The sequence below is a fragment of the Achroia grisella genome, unplaced genomic scaffold (assembly GCF_030625045.1).
Source record: "Achroia grisella isolate CSIRO2021 unplaced genomic scaffold, CSIRO_AGI_Agris_v1 utg660, whole genome shotgun sequence".
In the NCBI taxonomy this organism is placed as follows: domain Eukaryota; kingdom Metazoa; phylum Arthropoda; class Insecta; order Lepidoptera; family Pyralidae; genus Achroia; species Achroia grisella.
Genome location: NW_026712984.1, coordinates 6070754 through 6085523, shown reverse-complemented (window position 1 = coordinate 6085523; position 14770 = coordinate 6070754). Strand labels below are relative to the sequence as shown.

At 35.4% G+C, this 14770-nt stretch overlaps 1 protein-coding gene across 1 annotated transcript in view; it reads left to right on the top strand.

Moving 5' to 3' along the window:
* Nucleotides 1-14770, top strand: part of LOC131849718 (KH domain-containing, RNA-binding, signal transduction-associated protein 2) — a 125155-nt gene that overhangs the window by 70742 nt on the left and 39643 nt on the right. The window contains exon 3 of the mRNA XM_059199833.1: nucleotides 14318-14415. Within this exon, the coding sequence (XP_059055816.1) occupies nucleotides 14318-14415 (98 nt within the window). The remainder of the gene's footprint in view (nucleotides 1-14317; nucleotides 14416-14770) is intronic.

Genomic DNA, 14770 nt, shown 5'->3' with positions numbered 1-14770 from the left:
GGTCGGCCTTATCGCTGAAATTGCGCGCGATCGCGATTGCTATCAGAGGCAACCTTAGGATCGAAAGGAGCGATTCGACTTGAGTCTGGTCGGGGTCAATTATAAACAATATATTGAGAAGTGATGATAAAATACTATATCGTCGAATCCAACACGGATAGGCAGCGTTCGGGCAGCTCCAATATATCCTTTCGTCCAAACAGAGATGTGGTCGCTAACTATGGACCTCATGAACAAGCTCAGAGTCACTCAGAGGGCAATGGAGAGGGCTATACTCGTAGTTTTTCTGCGTGATCGAATCAGAAATGAGGAAATCCGCCGAAGAACCAGAGTGACCGGACATAGCCCGAAGAATCGCGACACTGAAGTGGCAATGGGCAGGGCGGCACATAGCGGCACATAGCTCGTAGGACAGATGGCCATTGGGGCAATAAAGTCCTCGAGTGGCGACCACGGACCGGAAGACGCAGCGTGGAAAGGACTCCAGCAAGGTAGACCGACAATGTGGTCAAGATCGCTGGAAGGCATTGAATGCGAGCAGCGCAGGACCGATCATCGTGGAGATCTTTGTGGGAGGCCTATGTCCAGCAGTGGACGTCTCCCGGGCTGAGGTGAAAACAGCATTGATGTTTAATTTGCACAAAGAAAAGGTTTATCTTATATTCCTTATTACCACAAATTTACCTAACATCCTAGCAATGTTATTAATATTATAAACAAGAAAGTTTGTGAGTATGGACGGACGTTACTCTTTCACACCAAAACTGCTGTACGGATTTTGATGAAACTTCACAGTAATATAGCTTATACATCAAAATGACATATAGGATATAAAAATACTACAAGCTGTACTAAATTATTATTTAAGGTTAATAAAGAATTAAACAAAACTTATATACCTTTTCGTTGCAGCTAATTTGCTGATCCCCGTGCTAGTACGTTGAAACGCACTTTATGAATGCACGAGTGGATTGCATAATTAAAATTTATGTCCATAAAAAAATAACCTGAAATATTCGTGCCTCTTTTTATTAAACGTAAAAGGTATACGCGTTTTTTATACTACTTTTAATGGCGTACAACCTGATATTTACCTGATGGGGAGTGTTAATCGTAGTCTGTATTACCAGAGGGGTTAAAAACCGGCTTTATACGATTTATAATATTGCTTCGGGAACGTAATATGATGTTATAGGTTGAGACGATTTATATCGACAGATGTAAATATATTTTCTATAAAAAAAAAGAAATTTAGTTGAATTTTTTGGCTGTTCTTCTCAATTGATATCTGTATACTGAAATGGACGGTAAACAAAATTATTAGTCTCTGACGTCTTATTTTGTATTATTTATATTTGATAAGAGCAACTCATAAGTTTCTTGCTCATTCTTCTTGTGATGAATCTGCGTTCCGAATGAATGGTAGAATAAAAAAATTCCTATTCAAAAGAGCATGTATTGAGTTTATTTGAATAGAGATTATTTCTATTTCTATTTTTAGCATTGCATCCATGGAATACAAATGGAACGTCAACACTCACCTTCAATTTAATAAGATTAAGTAAATCTTCGGTGAAGGAAACAACAAAACTATTCGGTTGATTATCAACCAAATTATTCAATTAAGAGGTGCCTATAAAAAACGTTGGATCATATACTAAGGACATCAAGTATTGCGTTAACAACAATGTCAACAGGTAACAATACCTCTGACCTATCCCATCTGGTTATACTGTCGTGAAGGTATTATTTTCACTATAATTTTGCAGTTGTTTGCCAAAAAAGTCCAGTTGCAAATAAAAAACATTCAACTTGTTGCTGACGAGTTTGCTTAAAAAACTTTTGGAGCGCAGCGCTTGTCCGCTTCCATCCAGTTTTAGCCGGCGCTAACTGGATTGAACTGCTTGCTAACTAGTTAGTTGCGACCGGTTGCGGTCAAACTATCCACGGCGAGAACTTTTGTCTACCTGAGACCTAACCTCTTTTTGTTAGAGGAGACTAATTCCTTTGAACGTTAATTCCAAATCGTGAATACGAAATAGTTCTAAATACCAGGAAACGATTGAGAACTTCTTAAATACAGCGTCTAACTTAATGTAAAATATTACTGCGCAGATTTTGTACTAAAAATTACAAGGGACATTTTTCTTTACGTCAGGAGAATCGTCATACAGGTCAAAAACCTGACGGCTATTCCTCCTCAAACATATCGCTGTAGCTATGGGATCGCACAACGCATTTGCCAAGACAACCGGCATAGTTCCTATCGAAGGGATCTTTCATTTAGGCGTGCAGAGAATAGCCTCTGCAGTCCACCTCCAGACAGTCGTCCACAACAAAGTAGGGCGAAATAGGTCGCCCTAACAACGAGTTGGGGCCTACCCTACACCATCTTCAGGGCGGGTCAACGCCGCTGGATCGCAGTAAAATACATACTAACGCAACCTCGCGGCTCCGGCAGCGCTCATAGGTATACTGTGTAGTTTCATAATGGGTGAGAATCCCACACACCGCCTTGTTACCCCTCTAATGGTAGGACGATCGTTTAAACATTTTTTCATATAATAAAAAAGGAGTATAAATCTAGGGTATCATATAATTAGACGATACCCCTACTAAATTGCCACAAAGGCGTGCGCATGTACATAATCTTCGACAATTGAGTAGGGCGAAATGGGTCGCCCTAACAACGAGATGGACCCTGCCCTACACCATATACACGGCGAGTCAACACCGCCGGAGTCGCGATAGAAAGGTAATGCGGATATTTTTTTTAAATATAATCCTACGCACCCCCTTTTCACACCTCTGACTGAAAAACGGTCTTTTAAAGATTTTTCCACAAGATAAAAAAGGGCGTTACATAATGACCTGTTCTATTCTACTGTTCATGTATATAGTCAACTTTTGGCACATACTATCAGGCGAGCTGTACACTTATTTGCTATTCACTTTACAATAACCACGGACGCGTTCACTTGTACGAAGTCTACTAAAATTGAGTAGGAAGAAATAGGTCGCCCTAACAACGAGATGGGGCTTGCCCTTCACCATTTATTGGCCAGATCAACACCACTTCATCCTCTCATCATCCTTTGACTGGAAAACGGTCTTTTAAAGATTTTTCCACAAGATAAAAATAGGCGTTACATAATGTACCTGTTCTATTCTACGGTCCATGTGTATAGTCGACTGTTGGCACTTGCTCTCGGGCGAGCCGTATACTTATATGCTTTTCGTTACAGAAAGAAATGTTAGTGTTAATATACGTAGAGAGAAACTTATATATAGCAATGATTATGAATTGTGTTGTTGGCAAAGAAAGAAATATAAGTCCTTAGAAAGTTGAAGCTAAAAAACGACGCTATGAATAGATTTGTGACGTAAACAGCCTCCTCCAACTGTAGCGTCTCGAAGATAATATTTTTATTTCGTATTTACGTAGTCTGTCGTATAGGGTTGTCAATCGTAATATTTTATAAAATTCGCCCGGGTGTACATGTATTATATATTACATATAAACCTTCCTCTTGAATCACTCTATTAAAACCGCTTCAAAATCCATTGCATAGTTTTAAAGATTTAAATATACGTACAGACGGCGACAGCCACTTTGTTTTATACTATGTAATGAAGAAAAACAGTTAAAGAATTTTTATCGGTGTTGGATATTGTTTATTCAAATTTTGTCATTCATTTTTAATAATAACAATATACTTTATTGCGTCAGATATGGTAGATATTTCTAGCTGTCATTTATCTGTGTCCGCTGTCATGTATCGCTACTATGTGCGCACAGAGCAGTTTGTACGTTTTGTTCGAAGTTTTATTATCAGAATTATTTTTTCAGTTTCTATAAGTTTTTCTATTAAGTTTATTTTCTTTTGTAATTTTACATTTTATTAAAGAATTAATAACAATCTGAACTATTATTAAGAGAATTTGACTTTTTCTTTGAAATAAAAAAACTGAAATAATTTAAAATACTGTACCTCCGTAACCAATAATATCGCTGTGTTATCTCATTTTTACTACAACTAAAATACAGATGAAATAGGTGGAAATACAGATAAAAGAGGTGAAAATAGAGATGAAGGAGGTGCCCACGTAGACGACTTTGTTCAAAGTCTACGTGGCATCTCTGTCTCAAAAATACAAAGTCGACTATAAAAGTACATTGGTTTATAACGATTCTAATAAAATACTAGCAGACCAAAACTTGTCGTCTGACACGAAAAAGTAAGGCAAAACTACATTTGGACCCTATTGGTAGGTCCAACTGTATTTTTAAATCACCCGGGAAATTATTATAAACACAAATTTTCATAAAAATGTGTTTAGCTACTTCGCACAAGTTTACATATAAACCTTCCTCTTGAATCACTCTATCAATTGCTAAAAACTGCAGTAAAATCCGTTGCATAGTTTAAAAGATCTAAGCGAATAGATAGCAGAAGCTTTATTTTATGCTATGTATAGAAGATATATATATGTAGTTCAAGAAATCATATAGCAACCCTACTAGTGAAATATACGGATCTTATCTCCTTGTCACATCATTGGACAAAATAAAACAAATCTTCAAGAGTTATATAGAGCACAATAGACTCAGCATCAAGATATGGGCCCGTATGTTCTACAAGGCTATCTCACGCACATTCAGTTAAAACTTTCAAATTTCGAACCCCATGTTATCCCACGTTATCTGGGCGGCACCCGGGACCCTCAGTTGAGAAAGGCTTACCGAGTAAAGGACTATAAACTAGTTCAGACTAGTTTTAGCCAGTTCTGATCTTTGTATAATATCTAATGGCTCAGTGATAGATAGCGTCTTTGAATAAATTAGGGTTTAGATTCGATTCTCGTAATTGGCGACGCTGCTTTTTTTTAATGTAATATTATAAACGCGAAAGTTTGTGACCATGGATGGATATTTATTACTACTGAACGGATTTTGATGAAACTTTATAGTAGCTATACATCAGAATAGCCTATGTGTTATTCTGATGTATAAGCTACTTTTTTACTTCTAGTATTTAAATAGATACTATGTAAATTGGGCGAAATGTAATAATAAATGTCAACGTGTGAAGCAGACGAAGTTGTGCGGATTAGCTAGTAATAATAATAATATCACAGCGCCATCTAGTCCCAAACTACGCAGAACTTGTGTTATTGGTACTACACAACTGATATAAATACATACATACATTTTTCCCCCACCATTGACGACCTCGGTAGTCTATCAGTTTAGCACACAACCTTGCTTCCAAATGATCGCGGGTTCGTTTCCTCGCAGAGTACAATTATTTTCTAACGACTGTTTATATTAGTCTGCGTATTTTCTATGTATAATATGTGTTTCTGTATAATAATTAGTTACGAAAAACATGAATTTATCAGTTGTCTAGTACCCATAACACAAACTTTACTTAGCTTAGGACTAGATTGCTCTGCGCGAATTGTCCTGGGATATTATTATTATTTCTATTACTAGCTGTCCCAACAAACGTTGTTTTACCTTAAAATAAAAAAAAAAATTGGGGTGGACTACCCCTAATATTTAGAGGGATGAAAAATGGATGTTGGCCGATTCTCAGACCTACTCAATACGCTCACAAAATTTCATGAGAATCGGTCAAGCTGTTTCGGAGGAGTATGGGAAGGAAAACTGTGACACGAGAATTTTATATATAAGATTAAGCTGACATAAATTTGTATAACTTTAATACCCACGATACTTAAATAATTAGTATTCAAATCTCTCTTATAGTGTATCAAATCTACCGTCAATTCAGAGTACTTTCGAGCTGAGAAGAACTGACATTAAAAAGGCATAGTATATTTGGCTGACTTATATATATCCAGTATTTTCTACCACTCAACCATAGATAGTGCAGAGATTAATTATTGTAAATATCTAGACTAATATATATATATCTAAATATATATAACTCAAAGGTGACTGACGTAGTGATCTATCAACGCACAGCCCAAACCACTGGACGAATCGGGCTGAAATTTGGCATGCAGGTAGATGTTATGACGTAGGCATCCACTACGAAAGGATTTTAATTAATTCTACCCCCAAAGAGATAAAATAGGGGATGAAAATTTGTCAATTTCAAACCGATCGGGCTGAGACTTTGCGTGCATAAAGCTAGTATGACGTAGGCGTCCACTAAGAAAGGATTTTGATAAATTCCACCCCTAAGGGGATAAATTAACGCGAGCTAAGCCGCGGGCAAAAGCTAGTGTTAGTATAAACTTAGCTTGAGGCTATTAATATGGATCTTTAACAGCGGGCGGGCCATTCGGTTCTCGTCACTTATAGTTCCCAAACAAGCCAGTTGGTTTTAATAGCTTTGTATACGTCTGGGCCGCTCCATCTTCAATTTATGTTCCTGATATACCAAAACTATCTTTTATTAATGATATAAGTAAACCCATATATCATATACACTCATATTTTCCCAGTTCTTGTGACATTTACATTCCAGCTCCGCTCCTATTAATTATAGCGTGATATTATATAGCCTACTAGCTGTGCCCGCGATTTCATCCGCGTTAAATTTCAATAGAAAATATATCCTATGTGTTATTCTGATGTATAAGCTATAACACTGTAAAATATCATAAAAATCCGTTAAGTCCGTTAAAAATACGTTAAGTATAAAAAATACAAACAACGATCTTGAACCAGCAGTGTTATTCAAATAATTTTGTAACTGGCTAATGAAGAAATGTTTTATATTCTAAATTTGTATTTAAAATTTATGGTTCCTTTTGTAGAATTTATATATTTATATTATATATTAATTTATATTTCCTATAGTTCTTGTTTGTTACTTTCATTCTATTCTGTTATATGTCAGTAGTCTAATATAAATTAATTTCTTCTCCGTGTACTAAATCCTTTTCTTTTTCTTACCTGTAGAAATATAATAAAATACAAATAATAATAATAATAATAACCATCCAGCAAAATAAAGTAACGAGAGACTTGGCATGTCCCGTCCTCGGTACTAAGCACCAGCTTAAGCTGTGAAAAACATAATAATAATAATAAATAATATAAAAATTATTTACATATATGTTATAATATGATTAAGATAGTCTTCAAATCAAACGAAATCAAAATGAAAAATCATTTATTCATATTTTTGTATTAATATTTTTACCCTACCGTCCAGTTCAATAAACAGATTTAAGAACTGGTCTTCCCAAATGAACTGGTTTTTCTTTTCAATATCCAATTTATTTATATTATGGTCTATATATAACAACAACAACCCCTGGTGTTTCAGGCGTTCATAGGCTAACCATTTACCATCAGATGGGCCGTATTCTTGTTTGCCACCATAGTAATATAAAAAAAATAAAGTGAAACATGTAATATGAACGTGCATGAACTATTATTGCCATGCACGTTTGTCATTCATACTTATAATACAAGTTCAGCTTTGCTAGAGACTGGATGACGCGATGTGAATTTTTTTTTACTTGATTGTGGAATGATGCCCCCGCCTGCGCTAACGATTTACGCTGGCTGGGCACCAGTAGAGGATGAGGTCAATTCAGTTAGTCCATCGTGATAAATTCATAAAGGATTCTTAGTAATATGACCCATTGGTAACAAAATACCATGTCAGGTTGACCTCCTTGCAACCACCCCTTGGAAACCAACATATTAAATTCCTAATGAATTTGTCACTATGTGCCAACTGACCTCATCTTATTATCCTCCACTGATGCCCCGCTAGCATAAACCGTTAGCGCAGGTTAGTGCTCCATACCATTATCACCTATAAAAAAAAAATTGAATCACTTACGCATTAAAATCCGTTGCATAGTTTAAAAGCTGTTTAAAAGCTGACCACGTATGGATTGAAAATGACTGTTCTCCAATACTTGTGCAAAATTGTCGCTGCATCTGTAACCTGAGCGTACCTGAACCAGTCCAAGGCGTCAAATTAACCCACATGCCAATTTCAATTCAATAACAAAACTGCAAGAATCAATTTCCAATACAACCGCAGCAAAAGTTGGAAAGTTAGGCTTTGAATTGTTGGTTGTCAGATTAAAAATAGCCTTAGCTGAATATACAATTAGATTTTATTTTGTTTGTTTCTAAACGTCAGGATTGTATCGACGGTCTGGTATAGGTACAATTTTCTTTGTCTATGCTGTACTGAGTATTTCCCTGTGAAAAAATCTCTTTAAGCTCTCCGTTATTTCCCCGATATTTCAACTTAGTTACAAACCTCTTGGTCAGTTCATGGTCGACCCATGACTAAGACTTTTGTAACAGCTTCAAAAACAGTCGGAAGGGTTTGTTAATAATGTGGGCTAATGAATTTACCTTGACCCTCACGCGGTTGCCCTTGAAAACCATTATGAGAAGTTCTTGGTGAATTTGACATTATACGCTAACTGACCTGACCTCACGCTCATCTTATCATTCTCCACTGGTGCTCCACCTACGTAAACCGTTAAAGAAGGCGGGTACACCAAACTACTTCATTCATTCATTCATAATTTAAGAGCCATGCTTTTGTCGGTGGAGCACTTACCATTTCCATGACCTTCCATCAAGCTCTTTAAATGTTGATACCACAAGATTCTAATTTTGTCTTTAATTTGCTTGATGTAGTTGTTCCTTATATTTAGCCTTCAATAATATTTTTTATACATTCATCGTGCTGTTGTTGTTTCCTAACATTATCAACTATCCAAAACATTATCATCCAATAAAAAATACAGCGTCTAAATATCGGAAGCTCTTTAACAATATTAACACTGTAAATTTCTCGTTTGTATAATGTTTATAAATAGAAACAACAATGAGAAAAGTTTAAAACAAAATGTATCTTCGGTTTTAAATCAATTGTTCATTAAGTCCATAAGACAAATTATGCTATATATAGAACTAGACCGTGTGAATTGTCCTGAGATATTATTATTATTATTACTTCTTCACATAGTATAAACTGAAGTCGCTTGCGCTGTCTCTTCGCTTAGATCTTTTAAATTACGCAACACATTTTTTAAATAATGATTCAAAGGAATGTGTATACATATAAAACATTTATATTATACTCCTGAGAAGCAGGCATACATAGCTAGTAATTTATAAGTTAATTCCAGAAGCTGATATAATAATAATAATAATAATATAATAATAATAATCTCAGGACAATTCACACAGTGCCATCTAGACCTAAGTTAAGCTAGCAAAACTTGTGTTATGGGTACTAGATGACTGATACAAATACATACATAATTTTTTTTACGTAAATACATACATATACATAGAAAAAACCCAGACCGATACAAACAATCATACTCATGAGTACAAATGTTTGGGCCGTGCGAGGAATCGAACCCGCGACCATCGGACGTAAAGCGGTGTGCTAGACCGCTAAACCACCGAGGTCGTCAAAAATATAAAATAGAATTAGGTATGTAGTTAAATAATTATCTAAACCAAATAAACTGTTATGTAATATCAATATAATATTCTAAAACTATTTGTGTTTCATTACTAAAATCTATTGGGGTTTTGGCAGAACGTTAGATCTTAACATTCCAAATTAATATTTAGGCTTAGTTTGTACTCGAGTTTAAGATTAACTTATATATTTTGATACAATTTAAAGAAAGTTTCTAATACGTACTTAGATTTTATAATAATGTGAATAGATAATAATGAAATTTAATTGAAATAAAAAAAATTCTATGTAAAATATGATTAAAGTAATTTAGACGGTAGTCCAGCGTGAAAGGAGTTGGTATAATTGAAACTCATAATCATACTTCTAAATATATATAACTCAAAAGTGACTGACTGACATAGTGATCTATCAACGCACAGCCCAAACCACTGGACGGATCGGGCTGAAATTTGGCATGCAGGTAGATGTTATGACGTAGGCATCCGCTAAGAAAGGATTTTGATTAAGTCTACCCCCAAGGGGATAAAATAGGGGATGAAAGTTTGTATGAAATTTGTCAATTTTAAACCGATCGGACGCGAACGAAGCTACGGCTTCGCTCGCATTAATTTATTCCCTTAGGGGTGGAATTTAACAAAATCCTTTCTTAGGAGATGCCTACGTCATAGTAGCTTTATGCATGCAAAGTCTCAGCCAGATTGGTTTAAAATTAACAAAGTGTCATAAAAAACTGTCATCCCCTATCTTATCCCCTTGGGGGTCCATCCTACTTGGGTAGAAATAATCAAAATCCTTTCTTAGCGGATGCCTACGTTATAACATCTACCTGCATGCCAAATTTCAGCCCGATACGTCCAGTAGTTTGGGTTGTGCGTTGATAGATCACTATGTCAGTCAGTCAACTTTAAGTTATATACATACATTTAGATATGTACGTTATAGCGGTTGCAACGTGACATCTCACTGCCCCTGAGAACTAGTAAAACGTGTCTTTATAGCAGTCATTTATTTTCCAATGCAAAATAGATAGTAGCCGATTCTCAGACCTACTGAATATGCATATAAAATTTCATAAAAATCCGTTTCGGAGAAGTATGATAACTAACATTGTAACAACCAGAATTTTATATATAAGACTAGCTGTACCCGCGACATCGTTCGCGTGGTTAATATTTAACTTTATTTTTCTAAAATAAAAGTAGCCTAAGTTACTCCTTATTACATTAGCTACCTGCTAATAAAATTCCCGTCAAAATCGGTCTTGCCATTTCAGTGATTAGCCGGAACAACCAACAAACAAAAATTGTAAAAAATGTTATTTTGGCGTATGTACCATATTTATATTCATATGCATGTAGTAAAAAACAGTTATTTCAATATTACAAACAGATTTTATTTATATGTATAGATAAGCGTGCGAAATTTCGAAAAGGGTAACGTTTTTGCTTCACATGAACATAATGATATTATCTACTTTTGAACAAGTTTTTTACTATTTAATTTGAAGAGCTAAGCATATATATTTTAAATGTTTGAACATCGATGTCATGTCTTGATGAAGTGATATGCCATTGTTTACCGTAAACACAACCTCATCAGCACTCGACCTAAACAAGCAGTGAACGCAAACAAAGTCATAACTCTTTGTGAAACTGATAGTCGATAACCATCGATATTTTAAGCAACGCCTTTATGACATGACACTGTTCTTCTACAACCCCCAGGGAGTGATGGTTGGGGCCTCCGGGTTAGCACCTTTGGCCCAGCATCGACTCCGGTGCCAACAAACCCCGGGTGACTGTGTTGACAGGCTTTTGGGGCGGGTTACTAAAATTAAGTTAAATTTTAAAATCTAAGCTAGAATAAAAGTTTTATATATATTTCAATTAACTAAAGGTTATCCCCATACTTGTGAAATTCATATTCGAATTCAAAATTTATTCATTATTTATTTATTTATTATTCATGAGAGTCTTTATTCATGTAGGTCTATTACAGACTCTATGATATGTCACATCTACGGGCAGTTCGAAATGAGAAGACAAGACAAGAAACTTAGCTCGTATTCCTTTCAAATAAATGTTGTTGAATGATTTTTTTGTTAATTTTTTTAATTTAATATATTTTTTTAAACTTACCTTATTTTAGACCTCCAAGTATGGCATTTACATATTAACTTAAGCTACTAAGTTCCCTCTCGCCCCGCGCCCCAGCAAACATGTGGGGTCCAACCTCACCTTCATATTTCGGATTGACGTGAGATTAGGCACATGAAAAATAATACGATGCCAAAGGGCGTTCCAATTGACAGCTGTCAACTACGTCACACGTGTATTAAATATGGCGTCCCTGTCAAGTGAGGTTTGAGAGGCGAAAAAAAGCGCGCCAAAATATTGATGCATTCGATGACGAGATTTTAATATCTATTTATTTTACACCGCTTTACTTCCGATGGTCGCGGTTTCGATTCCTCGCACGGTACAAACATTTGTATCATGAGTATGATTGTTTGTATATATCTGGATGTTTTCTATATTATATACGTATTAAAAAAATAACTATGTATATCTGGTGTGGTGGGCCGGGTCGATGTGCTCCCTCAAATATGGTTGAGTGCAATGATGGCTATCTCATCCGTCATAGTCAGGTGCTGCTTGTGGGGACTGGTCTGTTTGGGTTGCGAACACTGTTCAGACTATTTGCTTTGCCACCAGCATAAGCTATTGCAATAGCATAACTCTATTCTCCCAAGTCTCTTTTCTTTATTATCTAGCTAGCTACACACTCCGGTTTCACACCGCTGTACATGTATTATACATATAAACCTTCCTCTTGAATCACTCTATCTAATGAAAACCGCTTCAAAATCCGTTGCGCAGTTTTAAAGATTTAAGCATACATAGGGACAGACAGACAGCGACAGCGACTTAGTTTTATACTATGTAATGATCTTTATTATTGTAAACATATACAATATTTATTTGAAAACAATACGAGCTGAGTTTCTTGTCAGTTCTTCTCATCCCGAAATCATTCCAAACTGACGGTAGATTTGACATATCATAAGAGTCTGTAATAGACCTACATGAATAAAGATATTTAGAACTTTGAGTTGTCTAGTACCCATAAACAAGCTTACTTTTGGACTAAATGATGATGTGAAAATTGTCCAGGGATGTTATTATTATTCTATTTAGATAAAACAAAAATATTTAAATTATCTCCCGTTCACTCTGATGAAAGAAGAGAATTTTTTACGTTTCAGTACGTAATATTTGAGATGCGATGGCATATTTACGGGAAAAAATAAATTTTAAAAGTAACCGTACTTTTTGTTTTAGGTATTAATGAAAAGCACACTTATAGAAATAACTCTTTATTTGTTTTTCTGAAGTGTTTTTATTTTAGATTATAGTAGATTATTCTTTAAATAGATTTAATCCTATTATGTACTTAATATCTGAAGCTAATAATTTTTTATTTGAATAAATGGTTTACTATTCTATTCTATTCTACACGAGTTAAAAAGCTAAAAGTCTCATTAAAAATCTTTGCGTAATTTACAAGATCTAGCATATAGATAGCAGCAGTGATTTTGTTATAAACTATACCAATTTTATAAAGAAGTAAAGTTTACGAGACTGTAGGAAATAATTTACTGAACCGATTTTGAAAATACTTTTAGAATAGAATAGAATAGAAAATCATTTATTCAAATAAACTTACATTGAAGCACTTTTGAATAGTCATAAAATTTTTTTTTTTTTTAATCTACCGCTCATTCGGAATGCTGTCTCATCACAAGAAGAACAAGCAAGAAACTTGTGTGTTGCTCTTTTAAATAATTTATTCTTACTTTTTTAAGTTTAAGTGTGTGAATACAAACCACCGATTAGCACTAATTCAATTAAATACTCAAAAATAAAAAAATATTGAACACATAACCAACTGGTTAAACAATTAATAAGATATTTATAATCAGTCATAGTGATTAGAGCAGACCAGTCCCTACAAGCAGCACCCGTTCACGAGTATGACGGATGAGCCAGCCATCACTGCGCTCGACCATATTTTAGGGAGCCCAATGACCCGGCCCACCACGCCGCCACAAGTCTGGACATTTTAGTGAGCATGACTACTCAAAACACCAGACCACGTCATAGCTACTCACAATTGCCATCTGATGTTTATAGTATTCACATTTCACATAAGAATGCATGCGGCAATTAATACAAAACCCGCTACGCTTTCATATTTCTAAAATAATTGAATCAAGAAAGCAATGAGATAAACAAATTATAACGTTGTATGCTAATAAACTAATTATTTACTTGATATGTTGTCTTCTATGAATTCGTCTATCCTGTAATAGGCTTTCTTACATAAAAATTGTTTAATATAAGATTTGAATTGCCTCTCTGTCAGATTTAGTGCAGATTCTGGCAGTTTATTATAAAATCTTACGCAATTACCATAGAATGAATTACTGACTTTGTGCAGGCGGCATTTAGTAAAATTAAATTTTTATTGCGTAAGTTTCTATTTGTACAGTCTTTAAGTTTTCTAAAACTGTCTAAATTCTTCCGTGTATACATGATATTCTCATAAATGTATTGTGAAGTAACGGTGAGGATATTTGAATCTTTAAAACACTGACGTAATGACTCTCTTGAACCCATACCATAAATAGAATTTACTGTTAAATAGCTCATTTATCGAAAAATTTTATAGAGTATATAACATCATGCTATTACCCACAGGAGCTGAGCTGTCTTGAAATATTTTGCAAAATATGACAAAGAGGAAGTTGCTCGTGTCCGCTAGTACTACGTAATGATGATATGTGTTCCTTTTGTTCGCAGGAGAGTGGAGAGGAGAGAGGAGAATGTTGGACATCACACGTGATAAACCTGTCAAAGTGTGCGTCAGAGTGGTGGTACCAGTGCGGGATCATCCCAAGGTTGGTTTTTTTTTTATGTAGGACAATTATACTGGTCATCCGAACCTCCCTGGGTATGAAGGTTGGGGCCTGGGATGAAGGTTGGGGCCTTGAGGGGATGACGGTTGGGGCCTTGAGGGGATGAATGTTGGGGCCTTGAAGGGATGAAGGTTGAGGCCTTGAGGGGATGAAGGTTGGGATCTTGGGGTATGAAGGTTGGGGCCTAAGGGGATGAAGGTTGGAGCCATAGGTAAATGAAGGTTCGCCGTCCGGGGACAACAATCCCCGGAAAGCTGGATAAGCCTTTTCGAACAGATTGCTTAATAACTAGTTATTGTAATAGTAGTTCATGTAGATTGTCTAAATAATAGCAGTA